This window comes from Coregonus lavaretus, assembly GCF_964263955.1.
Source record: "Coregonus lavaretus genome assembly, chromosome: 20".
Taxonomy (NCBI): Eukaryota; Metazoa; Chordata; class Actinopteri; order Salmoniformes; family Salmonidae; genus Coregonus; species Coregonus lavaretus.
The window spans coordinates 22225692-22253138 of record NC_140007.1 but is presented as its reverse complement, the minus strand read 5'-3'; the positions used below and the strand labels follow the sequence as shown (position 1 = coordinate 22253138).

Genomic DNA, 27447 nt, shown 5'->3' with positions numbered 1-27447 from the left:
ATTATAAAAACAACTTGACAAGGAGATAAACGAATGAATAAACAGGTCACCTGTTACTTGTCAAGGCAGTTTCTCAGCCTGACGTGGCTACACAGTCCTGTAGAAATCATAAAATAACTTCAAGTGACGGACTGACTCAATCAATATGTTACTTCAATGAAAGCTACTCTGTCTTTCCTCTCCTCAGAGAGAGAGATGAAAGATCATAATAGATAGATACTTACGACTGGAGCACGCTGCAGTTGTAGAAGACGAAGTCAGTGGTGATGAACTTGTGCCCTGTCTCCTTGGACTTCAGGAAGAACTTGACCACTCGCTTGTCACCTGAAATGACAGAAGAACCACAGTAAGCCAAACAGCCTAGAAGCTCCCAAACAATTATCCGTCCATCCGAGGTCCCATACCCCAGGAAAATAATCTTCTTTCTAAGCAAATTCAATAATGTAGATTTGATAAAAATGTCTGATTGCTCCTGCCTTTTATCTACCATTTCCATTACCAAGAGAAGTGCACTTACGGTCCAAAACAGGAACCCTGCGAACAGATGTACTATTTCATTTGAAGTAAAGGCTGCATCTCAACTAGTCCAATTATACCTGTAGGCCTGACTTCAAGATAATTGGCTAAGCATTTCCAGTGGACTTTAAATAATTGCCATTAATGGAACAAAACACGAGCTACTGCACTTTTCAGGTTCCCATCAGTCCATCTAGTAAGAGCATTCAGTTGTTTTCCCCCAAAAAATCGAAAACACATTAAGGCCCATGTCCACATGGCTCAGAAAAACTAAAACACTGTATACGTCAGACACATTACAGCAGTCTGCACAACAAGCAGATATGATACAACCCACTGAAGTGTATGGAAATATATAGATAATATCATACAAAAAAAAGTATGGTTATAGTGATAAATATGATAATCAGAAAATAAAAACATTATTATTCAATGGACAACCTTTGAACGTGGTCCTCTGTATCTCAGTTGCTAGAGCATGGCGCTTGCAATGCCAGGTTAGTGGGTTCGATTCCCGGAACCACCCGTATGTAAAATGTATGGACGCATGACTGTAAGTCGCATTGGATAAAAGCATCTGCTAAATGGCATATATTCGTATTATTATTACTATAGATTTATAGTGGTATCTGATAGAAGCTTTACCGTATCCCTGTGTGAGGGAGGGGACATCTTTGAGGGAGGGGGACATACAGAGGATCTGCCCCTTGGCCAGCACCTCCCCTGGGCTCTCTGTCAATTCCTCAAACACACACGTCACCCCGGCTGACAGGCTGGGCACGTTGACCACTTTCACACTCAGCTGGAGGGAGGAGAGGGGAGAGGGAGAGAGAGGGGGGAGGGGAGAGGGAGAGAGAGGGGGGAGGGGCGTGGGAGAGAGAGGGGGAGGGGCGTGGGAGGGAGAGAGAGAGGGAGTGAGAGAGGGAGGGAGGGAGGGAGAGAAGCATATTAGGTGACAGGTGGAGTTATCCCTGTGCGTATCCTTGCATCCCAGTGAAGGTTATACTAATACCAGAAATCTTTAATGACAGCTTAATAAGCCAACTTCATATTGGTAATGTTGTGATTAGCTAGCGTCGTGTTTTTCTCTGGTGTTAACAGTGTTTTTTTGTTGTTGTTTTTTTTACAACCTGTAATTACCTGAGTGGAAGTAGAGGTCACAGACATGTTGTTAGGTGTGACACTAATGTCCACACAGTGATCCAGCTCTGTGTTAAAATGCTGCGGCTCGGCCCACTTCTCACAGGCCTCCTGTCTGGAACACCTGGGAGGAAACACAATGAGGTTAGGGGTCAATAATGATCACAACATTACATGCTGTCCTACTACCAAAATGACACTCAGCTCAATACAGTACACAGCCTGCAGCCATATTACTGGGTAAAAATCCATCCACTCCATTGTCCAACAGAGCACTGGGAGTCTGGGACAAACTCTTAACTTCTGGAATAAGATTCAGTTGTAACAAATGACTGAGGTGGCTTAAGTGGGCAGGTCAGGTATGAGCAGAAGCACAGAAATTATACCAGTGTATGGTAGGGCTAAGATGGCGCCAACGGATGGCGCCTCGCTTCGAGCTCCTACAAAACATGTCAGATTTCTACTTTTTCTTCACACCTGCACTGTTGGAGCTCGGAGCTTAAGTATTTCACTGTACAGTGCCTTGCAAAAGTATTCATCCCCCTTGGCGTTTTTCCTATTTTGTTGCATTACAACCTGTAATTTAAATTGATTTTAATTTAGATTTCATGTAATGGACATACACAATCCAATTGAGAATCTGTGGTATGACTTAAAGATTGCTGTACACCAGCGGAACCCATCCAACTTGAAGGAGCTGGTGCAGTTTTGCCTTGAAGAATGGGCAAAAATCCCAATGGCTAGATGTGCCAAGTTTATAGAGACATACCCCAAGAGACTTGCAGCTGTAATTGCTGCAAAAGGTGGCTCTACAAAGTATTGACTTTGGGGGGGTGAATAGTTATGCACGCTCAAGTTTCCTGTTTTTTTGTCTTATTTCTTGCTTGTTTCACAATAAAAAATATTTTACATCTTCAAAGTGGTAGGCATGTTGTGTAAATCAAATGATACAACGCCCCCCAAAATTCATTTTAATTCCAGGTTGTAAGGCAACAAAATAGGAAAAATGCCAAGGGGGGTGAATACTTTCGCAAGCCACTGTACTGCAACTACATCTGTGACCCAGTGCATGTGTCTAAATAAAAATCTCATCTAATCTACTCTAATCATGAACACACATTTAGGAAAATACATGAAAACACAAAAAAATTACAAATGTTGAAATATTCTGAGCCAAGCACCACATCGCAATAAACTTCAAAATATGTTTTTGTCACCAATTACCCCATTGTCAGGTTAATGTTGCATAGCAGACACTTTTATACAGCTAATTGACCTAATTGACCTGGTCTTGATGATAGGAACCAATTGTTTTATAAATCCCTATTGAAGCCAGAACAATGACAATTCTACCAAATGTTTTTTGTGACAAAAATATGATCAGGTTAAGCGGCATATCACCATTCTCTCTCTCGCTGCAGTTTTATTTTAAGCCTGTTATTTTCCACTGTGGAAGTGAATGTCCTATTTTTCTCCTTACAAATTCTAAGGAGCAGCTGGATATTAAAACATTTATAACAGCAGCACATTTGTTAGACGTGGCATTACTGTAAGTGCAGTTAAAAGTTTCACATGTTTAAACTTGACAGCTGCACTGAAAGTTGCTGTGGATTATCTCCAATAAAAACTCCTGCTTATGCACCAACCAGCACTGTCCTATTTACCATGTCCACTATGCCACTGGATTTTACAGCAGACGATTAGGGATCATCTCACATTAGGACAGACAGAGCAGAGCATGACAACACACAACACTATCTCACTACAATCTCCATGAACACCATGTCCAGAAACCATAAAATAAAATATTGTAATGTGATGACAATTAAATATAAATAAAAATAAAAATGAAATGAATGAAAATATAAACTGTTCTGTTCCGCCAATAAAACTTGGAATGTGTCACATGCCCACTTATATTTCACAGGCTCATGAATGCGAGAAAGCAGAAGCAGTGAAGCACAAACTTGATTTGAAGGTTAGCATTCAACTTAAGCGCGTGATAATTCAGTCTCGATCGTCTCCGGAAGGAAATGTATTTTATTTTCCTTTAGAGGAACATCTTCTTCAAGAATGAAGAAGCCGCTGCAGATCCAGGGCTGTTTTTCACCCAAGACGCAACACACCATAAATTATTTGTTTACTTCTAATTAAAGCCATATGTCTGGGGAAAGAATGGGGGTAGGCTTAATAAAACATGCAGGGCCTAGCACCAGACATGACTGCTCTCTGTACAGTAACTGGAACTGTGGTGCAGCCAACAACAATTCATATCACTGGGATTCTTCTGTTGCTTTGTCATTTCTTCTCATTCAGTTTCCAGGAATGAGATTTAATTGAATTACAGTGCAGCCCTCTTCCTAGTGGAATGGCAGATATGTGATTTATGGTGAAACGTTGTCCCCCTGGAGTGGAGGTCCCTTCAGCTTCTCTCTCTCTCTCTCTCTCTCTCTCTCTCTCTCTCTCTCTCTCTCTCTCTCTCTCTCTCTCTCTCTCTCTCTCTCTCTCTCTCTCTCTCTCTCTCTCTCTCTCTCAACTCTGCAATGATGCCATGAATAATCCAGGGGATCAGGGACCTGCATTAGTGACTATTCTTTGTGGGGACAAAATGGACTCAACACATCTTCAATTAGCAGGTGAGGGGTCCTCTGTAATATATGATCAAGTGAAATGGGGCTATAAACCGTCAGAGGAGAATGTAGTGAGGCACTAGAGGGACGTGGGTGAGAAACGGGAGATTGGGTGTTCACATTAACCCTAAGAGAAAGCCATGCGTTGAGCACATCGCTTAATTTAAACTTGAGAACAGCCCTTTTTAAGGAATAAGCCCAGGAAAGTGGAGTAACTGATTCAGTTCAAATTTGGTCATTTATTTTGGCAGATAGGCTCCCTCCCTACATGCCCAATTCACAATTTCAGGTTTCACGAATTCTATTACCCTGCCCTCACACAGTGTCCTCAAAGTCAAATTAATCCAAGGCCACATTCAAACCACATTATGATTAGACCTCTCTGTTCATTCTGACTCTAAAAGGCAAAGTTTCACCATGTTCAAATTTTAATTGGACGGAGGAGTTTAAAAAAGCCTTTCATAACACATGTAAATCATCTAATAATAATGTCATTACATCATTCAAATGGGAGTGTTGGGGTTAAATGGAAGCATTGCGACACAGAGACAGGATCAATTGAGCACATTAATTGATATGGGGAGGGTGGGGGCCGTAACGGCCACTAAGGGTCTGGGTTAATTATCTATTTGACTTTGATTAGTGAGAAAGATGACACAAGAGACAATTATGTCTGCTGAGGGGGCGAAACCATATTGAAAGGACAGTCACTTATCACTGGCTTTTTTTACTGTACTTTTTTCTGTAACCTTCAACCATGTTAATCTGAAACACCTTCTCTCAAAGACATCCGACAAAATGTGCAGTTCTGCAAAATGTTGGATAAAAGAAAGGCTATCGTCAAACAGTAAACATTGCAGATGTTCCATATTACATTAAAAGCATATGATGTTTTCATGTAATAGTAGTTGCTCTGAATTATCCTCTAATTATAATAATACGCTGACAATCCCAGTCTTATTTAAATCGACGCAGAGGTACCTTCACCATTCAGTGAGCACTTTACATTAATAACTGAACAGATACTGACATATGATGGTGTGCTGTCATTTCACGGTGTGCTTTCATCATTTATAGAACATTAATGAAGTCTCTTGAGTAGGGGAAGTTTCCACAAGATAAATGCCACATGAGACATCCTAACCAATGCCGCACTCAACAGATACAGTAGCAGAGAAATCACTAAATAAGCCTGATTTGAATCACACTGCAAATCCATCTTCTAGTTTCCTGTTGTTGCCATGGACACAGACCATTTCCCAGGGTGTATTTTGTTTTTTTTCTCCTCTACCCTGGCTCGACTAACATGATGGCTCGAGGCTAAAGAGCCCTGGAGGGATAGCAGACAAAGCAGAGACAACAAGTAAAAGAAAGGGAAGCAGGTCAAAGCTAGTCTCCCAAACGAGAGTGTTTTTGGCAGGGGGTGTTTTTGAACAGCCATCTCCCATGGCAACCCATCTTCCCAAGGGAAGGGGAGCTCTGGCAACACAGTTTAAGAATTAAGATTTAACAACCCCAAAATGTCACTGCATTGTTTTCCGGAGCATCACTCCAATATGTGTCATAACAGTAACAAGACAAGCGATAAGTGCCTGGATAAATGTCTATATTACAGATCAGAGGAACACATGACAATCCCTACCACAGTTTTCATATGAAAACTCATAAATCATACCACCTTCAAAAGCTTCAGGCAGTGCATTCAAATTGATAGTGCCTTAAATGAGGTCTTGAGAGTTACGTCACATAGACGTGCCAAAATAAAGCTCTCTATCCGTGAAATGAGAGCAAGGGTTAAATGGGGCCATTACATACATCTGTGGTAAACACTGAAATATACAGCTGAAGTAGCTACCTCGTGATCAAAAAAGCAATATCCCACAAAGGACTCAAAATAAAAAACCTCAAGACCAAAAAATGACTGCTTTATAAAGTTCAGTATATTATTAGTTTCATTTTAGGACCTGTGACCGCATCCATTGGCCTAGAAAAAGTAATATCGAAGATATTGAAGAAACCACAATGAGTTTTAGTAGCCTGGTCAGAAATCCCCAAAATGTAAGACAATCTAAAATTGAGCACCAAGTAAAGTGTGTGCTGTCTGAAAACGTGGCTCATTGACTGGGCTTGAATAGAAGATGCCCATTGTGGTCCATGGAAGCGAGTCATCCCAGTAATTTGAGTTACCTCCTGCACATTAATGAGCAGTCTAAGGTTGCCTGGCCTGGCCTGTATCCTGCTAGGATGAACAAAGCCCTGCTCTCTGTTTCTCAAGGGCCCCAACACTGTGAGACAACACAACTCAGACTCCGCCGATCATGTGACCTGAGTGTGTCTGCTGTCCCACAGACTGAATGTGCCTGTCACCCATCTCAATCTGACCCAATCAACTTCCCTTTGTTTCTCTGTTTGAGCATCATTGGGGTTCAAGTAGACAGCCAGCCTGACAGACAGCACGTTGAAGCCACCTAAAGGAGCAGAACACGATTGGATGGGAATAGAAGAGGATTGTGTCACACTCTGGGATGACGCTTCACCAGACAGGTTGGACGTATGAATCAGGCACAATTTAGCCATTCAATCTATTCATCACTTTGCTTGATCTCACACTAATTGCACTGTGCAGTGGTTGTCACAAGGTCATGTAAAACATTTTGGGGATACTGCATTAATATGCATACAAATATCATTTTCAAACTAGTTTGTTAAAATCGATGCTAATTATTACATCATCAGTCCGAGATTCAAATTTTAACTAAAGATTGTTATCTTGATTAAGGTATGGATGGCAGGGAGAAATATAAAAGGACTGAATTAAACGTTTTTGTTATTTGAAATTCCACAATGGTCGTCATTGAGGTCTTGGGCTCAGAAAAAAATGATTTTCATCTACCTCTGTACATTATCTAGATATGCAACACTGTGAGAAATATTGAACTGCTGAAACCAGGCCTTACTGTGAGAAATGTAACTTAATGAAACAATTTCAGGACTTTCCGATAAAACCCATGACTTGCTATTTAAAAGACATGTGCTTAAATTTTCTGGACCCTTCATTGATATCCACTCTGCTTTTTTAGTGTTAGTTAGTTTTTCCGTTAATCATGGTCTATGTCAGTGAAACCCCCTCCATATTGTGGCCATTACACTCAATAAATTAAAGGGTGCACTATGCAGCAGCCACACATGCTTATCCTTTTGCAGGCATACCCTTCTCCCCGTAACTGAACACAGCACTCTCTCATGACGTTCCCAGTCAATTCATCTACAGCGGGACTGGAGGAAAAATTTGCCTGATGACAAGTGAGGGAGTGAGGGAGGAGTGGCAGAGGGCCAGCAATATCTAGACATTTCCTGAGCTCCTACCAGCTGCTGCCCAGGGGTCATCCCAGGGGTCAACAGGAAGGAGCACATCTGGAGCAGCTGTCACCTGTCACTTCCTGTGTGGAGCGGACCAGAGAGGGCCAGGTGGACTGAGTGACAGCAGGCAGCTTCCCACTAGTTGGGCTGAACCCCGGATCTCTTAGTGGTGCCATTAAAAGTCCATAATAAACTGGATGTATTGCTGCTAGACTGTTACTTTCCAACAGCATCTGGCCATCCTGATGTTTAACAGAGCCTCCATTATTCTCACTTTGATTGGTATCAAATGTCACCTTGGAAATCTGTGCAGCAGTACTGGAATCAATGAATGATGTTAAAGTTGGTATCAATTGTGGCAACTTGATCACACAAACCAACCAACCATTATTTTTGTTTTCCCAATACATTAATCTACCCACAGAGAAGCTAAGAATGTAAAGTGATCCACTTACTTGTTGTGAAGGACACACCATCCACAGTGGGGGTCTCCAGAGCCCAGACAGGTCTTGCAGGTGGTGTACTGGCCACAGCTCTCCACAGGTAGCCTGCTCACCTGCAGAACAGAACAGAACAGAGCTTCAGCTTAACATCTGATTCAACCCACACACACTCTCACAGGCTCACACTAGCACACTAGCACTGTGCTTTTCTCACTTACTCAGGCTTTTTCACACATACCGTTTTTCTTTTTATGCGAAGAGAGTGTCAAACAAATCTAAATCCAAGCCATAACCGTGAATTTGTCATGATAGTGTTAAGTTTACGTAAGATTTTCTGCTATGAAATGAAAAAGAGTGAAAATGTATCGCTCACAAATCTTCATGGGTTTTGGGGCACATCCGAGCTTCACAGACTAAACAATTCCCTGACACGAGGTCTGAATCAATTTATTAAACTGTGGCTTTCAACACGGACGTCTCGCATGCTGAAAATCTTTCTTTAGTGTAAGCGATGATGTGGATGCATCAGACCAAAAAACTGTAAGCACTACACTACACTACACTACACTACACTACACTACACTACACTACACTACACTACACTACACTACACTACACTACACTGTATTTGGTTCTGTGACACCAGCCAAGCCTCCAGCCTCTGCTGTGATAGAGTGGGTCAGTTCAACAGTGTTAGTAAACATTTCAAGCCTTTAAACGCTTGACGACTTATTCAACATACCACCCATGGCTAACTAAGAGTGACACAGTGCAGAGCCAGTGGAAAGAGTAATTTGCGGTTGTTCCCATGCTGTAAACATGCACAGTCTAATGGGTTGCCTTGAATGATTGATTTAAATATAAATACATTATATTTTAGTGATCATCCCCCTCCCTTTAGCATCAAGTGAGACCATCCTTTTACATTTCCAGATGTCACTGGGTGATATGCCACATACACTGCATGCACAATGCAGTTCTCTGCATGTCATTCATGTGCCCTGAAAGGACTTTGACAAAGACCTCCCTGCCACTTTCATCTCTCCTAAAGTGCTGAAATGCTTACGCTGAGGGTACCTAATCTCCTTTGATCGTCTTTAAAATATATATTCTGAAACAGAGAAAAACACAATCCTGCCCAAAAGGGATGTGGCATTGCCTTTCAAGTTGCTGAGCTCCTGGTTCCTAGTATTGCTGCAGTGGAGAGAGCTACTAGCATTAATGCTAAGCGTTAAGCCTGGCAGGCCCTGTGGAGCACAGGCCTGCCTCTCTGCCTCTAGTGTCAGGGAGTCAGGCGGTGGGTGGGCGAGGTGTTATGCCAAGCTCTGTGCTTCCTGTCCCATGCTAATTTATGGTGCAAAGCGCCAGCATGTAAACACACCACCACCACACCACCAACACGTTTTATAATCCTCTGCCCTAAGTCTCCATTTATGACATTATGCTCGACTCGCAGCATCCCACAAGGACCTTGCAGACAGACAGCTCACAAAGGGATGATGGAATTAAACAAGTCCACTCTGAAGTGGAGGTCGCTTTGAGAGACAAAAATAAAACATTTTATTAAAGCTGCAATATGTAACTTTTTGGGGCGACCTGACCAAATTTACAAAGAAATGTGAGTTATAGATCTGTCGTTCTCATTGAAAGCAAGTCTAAGAAGCGGTAGATCAGTTCTATGTGCGCTATTTCTATGCTTCCTGTCCTTAAGTTTCGTTTTTTGTGTCTTTTACTTTCAGTTTTGTACATCAGCTACAAACAGCTGAAAATACAATATTTTTGCTTATGGAAAATATATTTCACAGCGGTTTAGATGGTACAATGATTCTCTACACTATACATGCTTGTTTTGTTACATAAACTTAAATTAGGCAAACTAGGAAATTAAATGGCGGAGCGATTTCTGCATAGTGCAGCTTTAAATCGATAATAAAAGCAGGCTGCCCACTGAGGACTTATCTTTTATCCTTTTTATGTATGATGGTGTTATATTATATATGCACAGTACTGTTAAAGTTAGTGCATGAAAATAGCATCATCAATTGCCACACATCAATCTGTGTTTAAAGTGGGCCAGTGTGAAAAGCAGAGTGCTATCCTCAGTGGAGTTCATCTTTGATCCACTGTATTTACCTCCCTGTGATAACCTACAACAAGAGGGTCATTATGGGGCTGAGGTGCACTCATGCCAACCTGTGCACCTGCCTCTAATGAAATATTCAAATCTCCCTGCTCTGCCGGTCAGTGTTGCCTATAAATTATTTACCTACCGCAATTCATTCACATTTCATAAAAACGTAAGCAGGAGGCAGGCTCTGAAGACGCATGTACTGTACAGTAGGCAAAAATCACAGTGCAGGAGTGGTTTTAGAGAAGATGAGAAAAAGGGTCTACTCTACATGCATTTCTTTAATCAGTTCCAGATAAACAGCTCTTAATACACATCCTGCATACAAAAACAAATCAATTGGGAATCATTTGACAAACGCTTAAGCATTGGAGTGCCTCACATTTAATCATTATGGGAAATATCAATATCTGGAGCAGACCCGTGTGGTTTTACTCCATCATGCATGAGGAAGCCCATTGTTTGAGTGAATGAGCTAGGCAGCACAGAGCAGTACCATTCTCCCTCTATCAGATTCATCTGTTAATTCTGGCCATAGGGGATCCTCCTCTCCTCTGTGATACCTTTCCTCGTGGCCACTCCACCCTACATGCTCCAGGAGGGGCTGCTCTATTCCTTTGATCATGCACCACTTCTCTCTAACATCAGTCTCTATCTAACAACTCTTCAACGACAACTCTGGATTCTAGCTGGGAGTTTAGAGAAAAGTTGTATTTTTTGCTGCCCACTAAACTGTAGTACTGAGGTTTAACAAGAGCTCTATGAGCTGCTATATCTATTTATATAACACTGCACCAAAATCATATCTCTTCATTTTGACTATGCAGACCTTTTCTAAATCACAAGACAGCCTGCCAAGTCTTTTCATTGGCGGGCTCTTTCTTTCTTTTTTCTGAGACATGCATTCTGGCGGTAAAAAGTGAATGGGTAAAGATCAAATCTTTGTGAGAACTGTACAACGACAACAATTCATCCTTTCTTTCAATGAATTGCTAAATTCTGAACAAAACAAATAACCTCTGAAAGATGTATTATGCAGGGAACCAGCATCATTATTGTGTGCAGCTGCGTGTACTGTATGTATGAGGCTCTCTTCTAGTCAGCTGCAGAGGAACTTGGTGTGTTAACCTTCCTATCCAATCCTCAGCTGTACAATAAGACCTCTTAGCATAGAGCTATTCTGCAAGCCTCTCCATGGAGACACTTCCCCGAGGTTTCCTATTAGGGAACCAGCTGAGGCAGAATTCAAATACATAGAACTGGTGTTTCATATTCTGTCTTCCTGTCGCACAGATGCTAAAACAACATAACCGAAATTCCGGTTGGGTTTTAAAACAAAGCAGACTTGACAGTGCCTGGGTCTAATTCGATTCCTTTTGACAAATGTATCTTTATACGGCCAAGATAGGTCATCATAGCGCAGAACAAATGTTTTCACACGCATTATGAATGGAACCATGAAACGAAAGCAAATCTCTCGAGAAGTAAATCAGTTAGAGATTACATAAAGGTCTGAGAATCTCTGAAAGTAAGACAACACTGTATTAAACTCTGTGGTGGTTAATGCTGGAACGATCTACTGTAGACGAGTTCATACTTTTCCCTTCTCACATCCTGAAATAAAACTATGGATCGTCTTTGGTGGACAGTGCTTTCTTTATGTTGTGTGTGTGTTTCTGTTTGGGTGTGCATGCGTGCTTCTCTCACCTGTTTGTCACTCAGCAGGTAAATGTATTGGTAGTCAGGGCTGAATACCATGTCACGCAGAATAGGTTTCCCTTCAACCACTGTAACGGTCTCATACAGCAAAGCACTCTGGGATGGGGGAGGTATGCCATCCACTCGAATCTGAGGAAGAAAGAGACAACAAATTGCTAAATAATTTCATAATTTTTTCAAATGACTATTTAATGAGTCATGACGATGTAATATAATGTGGGGATTTTTTTGTACACCAAACTGTATGTGGGGAACATTTTCAAGGTTTAAAAACAGATATATTTTTATATTTTTTAATTTTGCTTTGCATCAGACCCAAATAACATTCCACAAATCTCCAACAAATCCTCAGCTCTTTTGCTGACCTAGAAAATAAATTCAGAGGATTTCTGAATATGGATGGGAGAGGGGGGCTGATGAGGAGGAATTGTCTCAATATGTAAGATCAGTAAAAAGATGAATCAAATTTTAATGATGCTTACTATACACAAACAGTAACACACACACACCCACCCAACCCCCACTGTTTCATCATTACCACCTTCTCTGTTTCCTTACACTGATAATTAGAACGCTGAGCGGGCTTGGTAAAGGAGTTCTAAAAATGTCAAATTCACATAATCTTTGATGTGATTAGGAATAAATACTGTGAGCTCTGACAACTGCAGTTACAGCTGCAAAGCTCACCTATTTTCACATCCTTTATTCAGGAGGGAAAAAAGGTGGCAGCTTGCTTTTCTGTCCTAATCAATTTTGATGGAAATGTGACAGAGGGAGGAACGGAACGGTAAACAAACCAAATTAATGCAGAGGAATCCATTTTGAAAGAACATGAAATAGAACTGTAGAAATCTAAGGACATATAAAGTGGAGCAGATGTCAGTGTGACAAGCTTGGCTTTCTCCTAAATATCTGGGTCAGCCTGAAGTGACAAACATCGTTAGTCTGTTAATTAGCTGCCTCCTCATTGCTGCAGTCTTAGTAATTAGTGTTGACAAGGTGGCATCAATTAGTCGAAGGCTGCCATATTGGGTGTCACAAGTTTCTGGCCAAGATGGAGACTGAGACCATGCCCCCCAAAGCAGTGGGACAGCAGGGATGGAAATATGACGTTCATTGTCTGCGCTTTGTCAGTTCAAGTGATACCAGCTGCAGTCACCTCACACCCAGCTATCTGCTGCCATGTTCTTCATTTTCACAACTTCCAAATGCCTGCGTTTACCACAACAATTAGCATGTTCCTCTAGCAAGTTCTTCTCTCTTTTTTTTTGTTTTAAATCTAGGGGCATAAGATCATTCGGGAAATGGATCCTGGGGCTTATACCTGATTACACATGATCAAATATGAGATGTTAAACCATTTTGCATGGCTGTTGCGCAGGACTTACATTCAAGCTTTCAACGTTATGATGCAAAATGCCCTCAGATCAAGCTGAAGAAAATTTTACTCATAATTAGTTGACGTCGTGATCAATAGTTTCAGAATCCCATTTCATGGACTCATCCTCTCAATGTAGTAGGTTGGAATTTATTTTATATATTTTTTTAACTACAGTTGAAGTCGGAAGTTTACATACACTTAGGTTGGAGTCATTAAAACTCGTTTTTCAACCACTCCACAAATGTCTTGTAAACAAGCTATAGTTTTGGCAAGTCGGTTAGGACATCTACTTTGTGCATGACACAAGTAATTTTTCCAACAATTGTTTACATACAGATTATTTCACTTATAATTCACTGTATCACAATTCCAGTGGGTCAGAAGTTTACATACACTAAGTTGACTGTGCCTTTAAACAGCTTGGAAAATTCCAGAAAATTATATCATGGTTTTAGAAGCTTCTGATAGGCTAATTGACATCATTTGAGTCAATTGGAGGTGTACCTTTGGATGTATTTCAAGGCCTACCTTCAAACTCAGTGCCTCTTTGCTTGACATCATGGGAAAATCTAAAGAAATCAGCCAAGACCTAAGAAAAAATATTGTAGACCTCCACAAGTCCGGTTAAGCCTTGGGAGCAATTTCCAAACACCTGAAGGTACCACGTTCATCTGTACAAACAATAGTACGCAAGTATAAACACCATGGGACCACGCAGCCGTCATACCGCTCAGGAAGGAGATGCGTTCTGTTTCCTAGAGATTAACGTACTTTGGAGCAAAAAGTGCAAATCAATCCCAGAACATCAGCAAAGGACCTTGTGAAGATGCTGGAGGAAACAGGTACAAAAGTATCTATATCCACAGTAAAATGAGTCCTATATCGACATAACCTGAAAGGCCGCTCAGCAAGGAAGAAGCCACTGCTCCAAAACCGCCAGATTACGGTTTGCAACTGCACATGGGGACAAAGATCGTACTTGTTGGAGAAATGTCCTCTGGTCTGATGAAACAAAACTAGAACTGTTTGGCCATAATGACCATTGTTATGTTTGGATGAAAAAGGGGGTGGCTTGCAAGCCGAAGAACACCATCCCAACCGTGAAGCACGGGGGTGGCAGCATCATGCTGTGGGGGTGCTTTGCTGCAGGAGGGACTGGTGCACTTCACAAAATAGATGGTATCATGAGGAAGGAAATTTATGCAGATATATTGAAGCCATCAGTCAGGAAGTTAAAGCTTGGACGCAAATGGGTCTTCCAAATGGACAATAACCCCAAGCATACTTCCAAATTTGTGGCAAAATGGCTTAAGGACAACAAATTCAAGGTATTGGAGTGGCCATCACAAATCCCTGACCTCAATCCTATAGAACATTTGTGGGCAGAACTGAAAAGGTGTGTGTGAGCAAGGAGGCCTACATACCTGTCTCAGTTACACCAGCTCTTTCAGGAGGAATGGGCCAAAATTCACCCAACTTATTGTGGGAAGCTTGTGGAAGGCTACGCGAAACATTTGACCCAAGTTAAACAATTTAAAGGCAATGCTACCAAATACTAATTGAGTGTATGTAAACTTCTGACCCACTGGGAATGTGATGAAAGAAATAAAAGCTGAAATAAATCATTCTCTCTACTATTATTCTGACATTTCACATTCTTAAAATAAAGTGGTGATCCTAACTGACCTAAGACAGGGAATTTTTACTAGGATTAAATGTCAGGAATTGTGAAAAACTGAGTTTAAATGTATTTGGCTAAGGTGTATGTAAACTTCCGACTTCAACTGTACATCCAACTATATTTTCTTGCCAAATCAAAAATAGCATAAAAACAAGGAAATTGAACAAAAAGTGGGCTACTTCACTGACAATAACTGAAACACTGACTGTAACAATTGCAGCATTATCAAGCAACTAAGCAAACAAGCAGCCAGAATACAGCCAGTTCACACTTAACAAATCGCTGACATGCAAACAGCTAAAGGAAAACAACATGCCAACCTGACATGATGCAGGACCTGCCGGGTCCATAATAAACAACTGTCTAACAGTTGACCTTTTATTGTGCCTGTTTAAGAGTGAAGAATAAACACAGCAGAGTGAACTCCTGTGAGCTCTTGTTGATGCTGTAAAACCACGTGGCATACAGTTAATCAGGCCTGATGGTCCAGTACAGTTGGCTAGCCCTATGGGAATATGACATGCTAAACCAGAACAATATCACTGTTGTTAAAAAGATGCTGAGGAAAATGCTGGTTCATCTGAAGAAATTAAAGCACTGTATTGTTTTATTGGAACAAACATTTGATTAAATCCGGAAAAAAACCGAATTAATAATCAGTTCTTATTTGTGAGCAGTCCTCAAGCCATTTCAGAATTACACTGGCTGTCCTGCAGCAATGCTTAATGAAATTAACATTGCTATGATCCACAGTGTGGGTGTATAATTTTACTTGGTGATATGGTGCTGCTAGTGATAGACAACATTTAGAGACTGCATTTGCCTAAATGTCTCTACATGTTGTCTATCACTAGCAGCACCATATCACCAAGTAACATTCTGAGTGTGAGTAAATGTGCTTGGCAAATAAAGGTGCTTCTGATAGTTGTCTGCAGTCAGTATACTGTAACCACCCTCCACACAAGCCTCAACATATCAGTATATAATGAAGTCAGGGATATTGCAACTACATTTTAGTCTCTGGGAAGGTAATGTCCTCCTCAGTGTCGTTGGAGTGTTTGAAATGCAGAGTGCTTGCTACAGCCTGCTGAGAGCTGACCTCTTGACATCAAATAGCTCAGATGAAGGTAACAGGAATTTAGATAAATATTACACTCCCATCAAATGATGTCATGGTGGCACAGGGCTCAGATTCATCCATTAATGAACTTGCCTGGGCCCGTTTTCCCGATAGCGATAGAACATAGGCTTACGAGCGTTTTAACAATGCATCTTTCCTACAACGGCCGAAGATGTAACATGCGTTTCCCAAAATACCACCCAGAGAGAACATTCGCTAAGTGCGTCGTTGAGGCATGTGTCTACACTGATAGGATCGACAGAATGGCAGCGCTGCTCTCGGATCAGCTTTCTCCAATCAAATGTTACCTTAACATTAGAATACTGATGAAGGATCAGCTCCTAGAAATATATTATCAACTATGGCTGCAAATATAGAGGTGGCTTATTCAAATGCTTACCCTATAATAATGTCCTAAATCAAGATTTGGCACATCAATGCACGCATGTTGTTACACATCATGAAATACATTGAGGCAAAAATGGCAGACAGTATCCTACAATTAGCAAAATAGAACTCAATTGAATGACATGAAATTGATTCAAATATTATAGAAATATAGGCTTATAGCCTATCCTGTAGGCTATATATCTTTTAATGCATGCAGTCATCTCGGTTTTCATTTGAAGCATCTTTTTATCCTTCGCTTGTTTTTAACATTTGCAAAGACATTGGCAACTTTGTATTTGTAGTCAACTTCATTGTGAAGTTATGGGATGTCACAGAGAGACAGATAAACATTGTGTTTCTATGTTAGCGGAGATCTTCTGTGTATAAAATGATGTGGTAGGGAAAAAAACGCATCTAATGACGCACTTAGTTGTTCTATGAGTGGTCTGAGGCAGGCGGTAAATAACAAGCGTTTTCAAGTGCAACTTTAGTAATGATGGTTTTGGGGAAGGCTCTGAGATTTAATGATGCTCCTACGAAGGTTCTAACAATGAGCTTAACCTTAAGATGCTTTTGGGAAACCGGGCCCTGGCTGGCTGGTGGGAGAGAGAGAGACTGGGCCCAGGAGCTCTGACTGCAACACCGCCTGCCTGCCTGACGGGTTTCATCATAACCCCATTTCCCCTCTATCTGCTTGTTTGGTTGCTTGCCTGCAATTGCAAGCACTCATCAGGGCTTCTTAATAAGGGGCAATCATGTGTAGTTTAGGCTGATTTGTACCTTCTCTCTGTGAATCTGTAATTTATCTTATTTCAGTTTGCTATGATTTTGCACTGTATCATGGAATGGTGAGAGATACTGTATATTATATAGGCATTCTTGCATGTTTTCTGCAAATATGAATATCAATTGATTATAGTTACTATTTCCGTAACTGCACTGAATGTTCTGTAAAAGTATACTTGATAAAAGAGATAATCTTCATTTTTGATTAAATTTGAGATAATAAAATAAACGTGACTGTATCCCCTAATCCTTTAATTTAAATGTCTGCATATCCTCCGAAGCCGTTACAGGGCTGAGAGTAAATCAATGTAGCTATGTATAAGGTTCTCCATGCCCCAGAATATAAACACATGTCAAAGAGAGCAAGGCGTTGTGAGAGCTCTGACCTCTGTCTGTGTTCCAGGGCTGTGAGAATACACAGGCCGCTGGCCCTGGGCCCCAGCCATACAAGGTAATTGTGGGAAAGAGATAACATTTGAAAAAGGGCAACAAACATATTAATTAATAAAGGTGGAGAGGGGAAGGATCATTGTGAATCAGGGGTCTAGCAGGGGTTATTGACTTTACTGCCAATCACAGCAGGATGGATTGTCTGTCTCAGGAAGGATGCCATTCATCAGACAAATGACGGAGGGTGAAAAACAGAAAGAGAGAGCTGGAAGGAGGATGGAGAATTAGAGAAATGACACCATCTTAGGCCTTCATTGTAAAAAGAAAATATAATTTGGAGGCAAGTACTTCAAAGGAAGGTACAATACCTCCCCCTTCCATAGACAGGAAGACATTTACTGTGAGCACTCTGTGGAACTGTTAATGAGCTATATCGTTAAATATCTAAGAGACTCATAATTCTCCTTGTTGCAAATTACACTAAATGTGGTCATATTCAAAAATGTATGCACGCATGACTGTAAGTCGCTTTGGATAAAAGCGTCCGCTAAATGGCATATTATTATTATTATTATATTCAGAAATTGATTGAAAATCATCATTTGGTAGTGAAGAGAGAGTGGAACCTAATATAGTGTGTTTTTCCACACAGGGGATGCACAATTTTTTTAAATATTATATCAACTCATTGTAATTCTTTATTTAGTTGCACTTTATATGGAATTCTTAAAACAGACATGCAGTAAGCACTGAACACAGCTGAACTGAACTAAACAGAACTGTTCAACTATTTATATCTTACGTTCTACCCATGTTTCAGTCAGTATAACATATACATCCTAAAACTGCAAATTAAATACTCAGTGTTATCCGTACAAGGAAATACATTATAAAAGACTTGAACACAATAACCATGGTCTGTACCCTCTGAATCCTGCCAAAACAAATTCCTGCTGCCACAATGTGACTATACAGTTGAAGTCGGAAGATTACATACACCTTAGCCAAATACATTTAAACTCAGTTTTTCACAATTCCTGACATTTAATCCTAGTAAACATTCCCTGTCTTAGGTCAGTTAGGATCACCACTTTATTTTAAGAATGTGAAATGTCAGAATAATAGTAGAGAAAATCATTTCTTTCAGCTTTTATTTATTTCATCACATTCCCAGTGGGTCAGAAGTTTACATACACTCAATTAGTATTTGGTAGCATTGCCTTTAAATTATTTAACTTGGGTCAAATGTTTCGGGTAGCCTTCCACAAGCTTCCCACAATAAGATGGGTGAATTTTGGCCCATTCCTCCTGACAGAGCTGGTGTAACTGAGTCAGGTTTGTATGCATCCTTGCTCGCACACACTTTTTCAGTTCTGCCCACAAATTTTCTATAGGATTGAGGTCAGGGCTTTGTGATGGCCACTCCAATACCTTGACTTTGTTGTCCTTAAGCCATTTTGCCACAACTTTGGAAGTATGCCTGGGGTTGTTGTCCATTTAGAAGACCCATTTGCGACCAAGCTTTAACTTCCTGACTGATGTCAGGAAGTTAACGGTGGTCATTATGGCCAAACAGTTCTATTTTTTTTTTATCAGGCCAGAGGCCATTTCTCCAAAAAGTACGATCTTTGTCCCCATGTGCAGTTGCAAACTGTAATCTGGCTTTTTTATGGTGGTTTTGGAGCAGTGGCTTCTTCCTTGCTGAGCGGCCTTTCAGGTTATGTCGATATAGGACTCGTTTTACTGTGGATATAGATACTTTTGTACCTGTTTCCTCCAGCATCTTCAAAAGGTCCTTTGCTGTTGTTCTGGGATTGATTTGTACTTTTCGCACCAAAGTACGTTCATCTCTAGTAGACAGAACGTGTCTCCTTCCTGAGCGGTATGACGGCTGCGTGGTCCCATGGTGTTTATACTTGTGTACTATTGTTTGTACAGATGAACGTGGTACCTTCAGGCATTTGGAAACTGCTCCGAAGGATGAACCAGACTTGTGGAGGTCTACAACTTTTTTTCTGAGGTATTGGCTGATTTCTTTTGATTTTCCCATGATGTCAAGCAAAGAGCTACTGAGTTTGAAGGTAGGCCTTGAAATACAGTGGGGGAAAAAAGTATTTAGTCAGCCACCAATTGTGCAAGTTCTCCCACTTAAAAAGATGAGAGAGGCCTGTCATTTTCATCATAGGTACACGTCAACTATGACAGACAAATTGAGATTTTTTTTCTCCAGAAAATCACATTGTAGGATTTTTAATGAATTTATTTGCAAATTATGGTGGAAAATAAGTATTTGGTCACCTACAAACAAGCAAGATTTCTGGCTCTTACAGACCTGTAACTTCTTCTTTAAGAGGCTCCTCTGTCCTCCATTCGTTACCTGTATTAATGGCACCTGTTTGAACTTGTTATCAGTATAAAAGACACCTGTCCACAACCTCAAACAGTCACACTCCAAACTCCACTATGGCCAAGACCAAAGAGCTGTCAAAGGACACCAGAAACAAAATTGTAGACCTGCACCAGGCTGGGAAGACTGAATCTGCAATAGGTAAGCAGCTTGGTTTGAAGAAATCAACTGTGGGAGCAATTATTAGGAAATGGAAGACATACAAGACCACTGATAATCTCCCTCGATCTGGGGCTCCACGCAAGATCTCACCCCGTGGGGTCAAAATGATCACAAGAACGGTGAGCAAAAATCCCAGAACCACACGGGGGGACCTAGTGAATGACCTGCAGAGAGCTGGGACCAAAGTAACAAAGCCTACCATCAGTAACACACTACGCCGCCAGGGACTCAAATCCTGCAGTGCCAGATGTGTCCCCCTGCTTAAGCCAGTACATGTCCAGGCCCGTCTGAAGTTTGCTAGAGTGCATTTGGATGATCCAGAAGAGGATTGGGAGAATGTCATATGGTCAGATGAAACCAAAATAGAACTTTTTGGTAAAAACTCAACTCGTCGTGTTTGGAGGACAAAGAATGCTGAGTTGCATCCAAAGTACACCATACCTACTGTGAAGCATGGGGGTGGAAACATCATGCTTTGGGGCAATTTTTCTGCAAAGGGACCAGGACGACTGATCCGTGTAAAGGAAAGAATGAATGGGGCCATGTATCGTGAGATTTTGAGTGAAAACCTCCTTCCATCAGCAAGGGCATTGAAGATGAAACGTGGCTGGGTCTTTCAGCATGACAATATATATATATATCTTTTTTTTTTCACCTTTATTTAACCAGGTAAGCCAGTTGAGAACAGGTTCTCATTTACAACTGCGACCTGGCCAAGATAAAGCAAAGCAGTGCAATAAAAACAACACAGAGTTACATATGGGGTAAAAAAACATAAAGTCAAAAATACAACAGAAAATATATATACAGTGTGTGCAAATGTAGCAAGTTATGGAGGTAAGGCAATAAATAGGCTATAGTGCAAAATAATTACAATAGTATTAACACTGGAATGCTAGATGTGCAAGAGATTATGTGCAAATAGAGATACTGGGGTGCAAAAGAGCAAAATAAATAACAATATAGGGATGAGGTAGTTGGGTGGGCTAATTTCAGATGGGCTGTGTACAGGTGCAGTGATCGGTAAGGTGCTCTGACAACTGATGCTTAAAGTTAGTGAGGGAGATAAGAGTCTCCAGCTTCAGAGATTTTTGCAATTCGTTCCAGTCATTGGCAGCAGAGAACTGGAAGGAATGGCGGCCAAAGGAGGTGTTGGCTTTGGGAATGACCAGTGAGATATACCTGCTGGAGCGCAGACTACGGGTGGGTACTGCTATGGTGACCAATGAGCTAAGATAAGGCGGGGATTTGCCTAGCAGTGATTTATAGATGGCCTGGAGCCAGTGGGTTTGACGACGAACATGTAGTGAGGACCAGCCAACAAGAGCGTACAGGTCACAGTGGTGGGTAGTGTATGGGGCTTTGGAGACAAAACGGATGGCACTGTGATAGACTACATCCAATTTGCTGAGTAGAGTGTTGGAGGCTATTTTGTAAATGACATCGCCGAAGTCAAGGATCGGTAGGATAGTCAGTTTTACGAGGGCATGTTTGGCAGCATGAGTGAAGGAGGCTTTGTTGCGAAATAGGAAGCCGATTCTAGATTTAACTTTGGATTGGAGATTCTTTCTGTGAGTCTGGAAGGAGAGTTTACAGTCTAACCAGACACCTAGGTATTTGTAGTTGTCCACATACTCTAGGTCAGACCCGTCGAGAGTGGTGATTCTAGTCGGGTGGGCGGGTGCCAGCAGCGTTCGATTGAAAAGCATGCATTTAGTTTTACTAGTGTTTAAGAGCAGTTGGAGGCTACTGAAGGAGTGTTGTATGGCATTGAAGCTCGTTTGGAGGTTTGTTAACACAGTGTCCAATGAAGGGCCAGATGTATACAAAATGGTGTCGTCTGCGTAGAGGTGGATCTGAGAGTCACCAGCAGCAAGAGCGACATCATTGATATACACGGAGAAAAGTGTCGGCCCAAGAATTGAACCCTGTGGCACCCCCATAGAGACTGCCATAGGTCCAGACAACAGGCCCTCCGATTTGACACACTGAACTCTATCTGAGAAGTAGTTGGTGAACCAGGCGAGGCAGTCATTTGAGAAACCAAGGCTATTTAGTCTGCCAATAAGAATGCGGTGGTTGACAGAGTCGAAAGCCTTGGCCAGGTCGATGAAGACGGCTGCACAGTACTGTCTATTATCAATCGCGGTTATAATATCGTTTAGGACCTTGAGCGTGGCTGAAGTGCACCCATGACCAGCTCGGAAACCGGATTGCATAGCGGAGAAGGTACGGTGGTATTCGAAATGGTCGGTGATCTGTTTGTTAACTTGGCTTTCAAATACTTTCGAAAGGCAGGGCAGGATGGATATAGGTCTGTAGCAGTTTGGATCTAGAGTGTCACCCCCTTTGAAGAGGGGGATGACCGCGGCAGCTTTCCAATCTCTGGGGATCTCAGACGTTATGAAAGAGAGGTTGAACAGACTAGTAATAGGGGTTGCGACAATTTCGGCGGCTAGTTTTAGAAAGAAAGGGTCCAGATTGTCTAGCCCAGCTGATTTGTAGGGGTCCAGATTTTGCAGCGCTTTCAAAACATCAGCTGTCTGAATTTGTGTGAAGGAGAAGCGGGGGGGGCATGGGCAAGTTGCAGCGGAGGGTGCAGAGTTGGTGGCCGGGGTAGTGGTAGCCAGATGGAAAGCATGGCCAGCTGTAGCAAAATGCTTGTTGAAATTCTCGATTATTGTAGATTTATCGGTGGTGATAGTGTTTCCTAGCCTCAGTGCAGTGGGCAACTGGGAGGAAGTGCTCTTATTCTCCATGGACTTTACAGTGTCCCAAAACTTTTTGGAGTTAGTGCTACAGGATGCAAATTTCTGTTTGAAAAAGCTAGCCTTTGCTTTCCTGACTGCTTGTGTATATTGGTTCCTAACTTCCCTGAAAAGTTGCATATCGTGGGGGCTATTTGATGCTAATGCAGTACGCCACAGGATGTTTTTGTGCTGGTCAAGGGCAGTCAAGTCTGAGGAGAACCAGGGGCTATATCGGTTCTTAGTTCTGTATTTTTTGAATGGGGCATGTTTATTTAAGATTGAGAGGAAATTACTTTTAAGGAACAACCAGGCATCCTCTACTGACGGAATGAGATCTATATCCATCCAGGATACCTGGGCCAGGTCAATTAGGAAGGCCTGCTCGCTAAAGTGTTTTAGGGAGCGTTTGACAGTGATGAGGGGTGGTCGTTTGACCGCGGACCCGTTACGGACGCAGGCAATAAGGCAGTGATCGCTGAGATCCTGGTTGAAGACAGCTGAGGTGTATTTAGAGGGTATGTTAGTCAGGATGATATCTATGAGGGTACCCATGTTTACGGATTTAGGGTTGTACCTGGTAGGTTCGTTGATAATTTGCGTGAGGTTGAGGGCATCTAGTTTGGATTGTAGGATGGCCGGGGTATTAAGCATATCCCAATTTAGGTCACCAAGCAGTACGAACTCTGAGGATAAATGGGGGGCAATCAATTCACATATGGTGTCCAGGGCACAGCTGGGGGCTGAGGGGGGTCTGTAGCAAGCGGCAACAGTGAGAGACTTATTTCTGGAAAGGTGGATTTTTAGAAGTAGAAGCTCAAACTGTTTGGGCACAGACCTGGATAGTATGATAGAGCTCTGCAGGCTATCTCTACAGTAGATTGCAACTCCACCCCCTTTGGCAGTTCTATCTAGACGGAAAATGTTATAGTTGGGGATGGAAATTTCAGAATTTTTGGTGGCCTTCCTGAGCCAGGATTCAGACACTGCTAGAACATCAGGGTTGGCGGAGTGTGCTAACGCAGTGAATAACTCAAACTTAGGAAGTAGACTTCTGATATTTACGTGCAAGAAACCAAGACTTTTGCGATTACAGAAGTCAGCAAATGATAGCGCCTGGGGAGTAGGAGTGATACTGAGGGCTGCAGGGCCTGGGTTAGCCTCTACATCACCAGAGGAACAGAGGAGGACTAGAATAAGGATACGGCTAAAGGCTTTAAGAACTGGTCTTCTAGTGCGTTGGGTACATAGAATAAAGGGGGCAGATTTCCGGGTGTTGTAGAAAAGATTCAGGGCATTATGTACAGACAAGGATATGGAAGGATATGAGTAAAGTGGAGGTAAACCTAAGCGTTGGGTAACAATGAAAGAGATAGCATCACTGGAGGCATCAATTGAGTCGGTCTCCGCGTGTATGGGGGGTGGGACAAAGTAGCTATCTAAGGCAGGTTTAGCTGGGCTGGGGGATCTACAGTGAAATAGTACAATTAGAAATAACCGAAACAACAATAAGCTAACCATGTTTGGGCTGAGGCTAAACATAAACAGGATGTAGTACCGTAAAAACAGTCCAGCAGACATCAGCTGTAGAGCTGAGTTATCATAAGGTCCGGTGAACAGCAATAGGATAGTTCGGAGGCTGCTAAAGCGCTAGCGAGTAAGAGGCCACGGCTAGCGTGTGCTAGCGGGCCGGGGCTAGCAGATGGAATCTTCGTGGTCGACGTCGTAACCACATCAGACGATTTCGTCGGCAGACCAGTCGTGTAGGATCGGCGGGGCTCCGTGTCAACACTAGGTGGTCCCGTCCGGTTGACAGAGAGGTAGATAGCCGGGAGATGGGCCTAGCTCAGGATGATTAGCCAGACCACAACGTCCATTTTGTTGCAGCTAGCTGGTAGCGATGAATCCGGAGTTAAAGGTCCAGTGATTCAGTGATTCCGGCAGAAAAACTGATATGTTCTGGGTCGATAACGCGCTGTGCAGACTGGCCGAATATCCGGTGATTAATGTCCAGTGATTAAATTAATCCCGCAGAAAAAAAAATCCAATGTTCTGGGTGAAATTCCGCTAACTGTGGCTAATAGCAAGTAGCTAGTTAGCTGGTTAGCTAGTTTCAACTGGAGATTCTAGATAAAAGGTAAGTCAATAATAGAATCCGTTCCACATTGAGTGAGGCGGGTTGCAGGAAAGTATATTTTGTAGAAGGATGAAAAGTCTGATAGGGAAATATGTACGAAAAATACAAAAAAACAGGGTATTTACAGGCTATTTACAGACACACGACAAAAACAGAACTGCACTACTACGCCATCTTGGAATGATGATCCCAAACAATGATCCCAAACACACCGCCCGGGCAACGAAGGAGTGGCTTCGTAAGAAGCATTTCAAGGTCCTGGAGTGGCCTAGCCAGTCTCCAGATCTCAACCCCATAGAAAATCTTTGGAGGGAGTTGAAAGTCTGTGTTGCCCAGCGACAGCCCCAAAACATCACTGCTCTAGAGGAGATCTGCATGGAAGAATGGGCCAAAATACCAGCAACAGTGTGTGAAAACCTTGTGAAGACTTACAGAAAACGTTTGACCTGTGTCATTGCCAACAAAGGGTATATAACAAAGTATTGAGAAACTTTTGTTATTGACCAAATACTTATTTTCCACCATAATTTGCAAATAAATTCATTAAAAATCCTACAATGTGATTTTCTGGATTTTTTTTTCTCATTTTGTCTGTCATAGTTGACGTGTACCTATGATGGGGCGGCAGGTAGCTTAGTGGTTAAGAGCGTTGTGCCAGTAACCAAAAGGTCGCTGGTTCTAATCCCCAAGCCGACTAAGTTAAAAATCTGTCGATGTGCCCTTGAGCAAGGCACTTAACCCTAATTGCTCCTGTAAGTCGCTCTGGATAAGAGCGTCTGCTAAATGACTAAAATGTAAATGTAATGAAAATTACAGGCCTCTCTCATATTTTAAAGTGGGAGAACTTGCACAATTGGTGGCTGACTAAATACTTTTTCCCCCCACTGTATGCAAAGGTGAAAATATTTAATATGATGAAGAACACAGCAAGGCTATGTAGACATTTACTCTTCATTGAATAATATGGCACATGAAGACATAAATTCTGAACATGCAATAAATATCACTTCACTTAAACTGCAGCTGCTTCAATGTATTCCTTAACTCGAATATACTCAGCAGACCATGTATTTATATTCAAGTGATACTGTTACATTTCATATCTGTGTGATTTTGTGACAAAATCATTTTCTTTGATGACGTTTAACATACAGTACAATACAATACAATACAACACAATACAATACAATACATGGCAAACTAAGAAAGAAAAGGAAATAGCATTCGTCTCTCATTCCTCCCTCATCTCATGTGTCTTATTTCAAGAACCAAGTCTGACAGTTATTGCAAAATACTCTCCAGCACCTTGCTCAGTCAGATCCCTTGAATCACTTAAAAGCGTTGGCACTCTCTCCAGCGAAGGAAACTCACCTCTGCCAAGGGAATGAGCCGTCTGTCATTCCCATCCCCAGTCACACTTACACCTTTAGAGCCAGGAACACCACATCTGGCCTAGGTACCCAGCTTTTATTAAACGCTTTGAAGAAAAGGTTAGATATTTAGGATCAGAGTATCAGTGCTTAGGGCATGTCTGAAGGCAATGCTTTTAAGTGCCAATGTCTGTTTTACATTTATTACATAATGCTGAGGCTGCTGGGAGTTTTTTATTTTGCAAGGTTGACCTGAGTGTAAGACAGGCTATATCCAACTTTGAACAGAAACCAGAGGATCGAATATATGTTGCAGTTATTGAACAAAAAGCGTATTCTCTGGTCCTCCCACGTACCCTAACTACAGTTGAAGTCAGAAGTTTACATACACTTACAGTGGGGGAAAAAAGTATTTAGTCAGCCACCAATTGTGCAAGTTCTCCCACTTAAAAAGATGAGAGAGGCCTGTAATTTTCATCATAGGTACACGTCAACTATGGCAAACAAAATGAGGGAAAAAAATCCAGAAAATCACATTGTAGGATTTTTAATGAATTTATTTGCAAATTATGGTGAAAATAAGTATTTGGTCAATAACAAAAGTTTCTCAATACTTTGTTATATACCCTTTGTTGGCAATGACACAGGTCAAACGTTTTCTGTAAGTCTTCACAAGGTTTTCACACACTGTTGCTGGTATTTTGGCCCATTCCTCCATGCAGATCTCCTCTAGAGCAGTGATGTTTTGGGACTGTCGCTGGGCAACACGGACTTTCAACTCCCTCCAAAGATTTTCTATGGGGTTGAGATCTGGAGACTGGCTAGGCCACTCCAGGACCTTGAAATGCTTCTTACGAAGCCACTTCTTCGTTGCCCGGGCGGTGTGTTTGGGATCATTGTCATGCTGAAAGACCCAGCCACGTTTCATCTTCAATGCCCT

At 41.8% G+C, this 27447-nt stretch overlaps 1 protein-coding gene across 1 annotated transcript in view; it reads right to left on the bottom strand.

The window, feature by feature from the left end:
* LOC311147995 (plexin A3) overlaps nucleotides 1–27447 on the bottom strand; it is a gene marked incomplete at both ends in the record, with an annotated part of 121757 nt that overhangs the window by 55227 nt on the left and 39083 nt on the right. The window contains 5 exons of the mRNA XM_084184868.1: nucleotides 225–324; nucleotides 1162–1318; nucleotides 1657–1780; nucleotides 8102–8202; nucleotides 11925–12065. Coding sequence (XP_084040994.1) covers nucleotides 225–324; nucleotides 1162–1318; nucleotides 1657–1780; nucleotides 8102–8202; nucleotides 11925–12065 — 623 coding nt within the window. The remainder of the gene's footprint in view (nucleotides 1–224; nucleotides 325–1161; nucleotides 1319–1656; nucleotides 1781–8101; nucleotides 8203–11924; nucleotides 12066–27447) is intronic.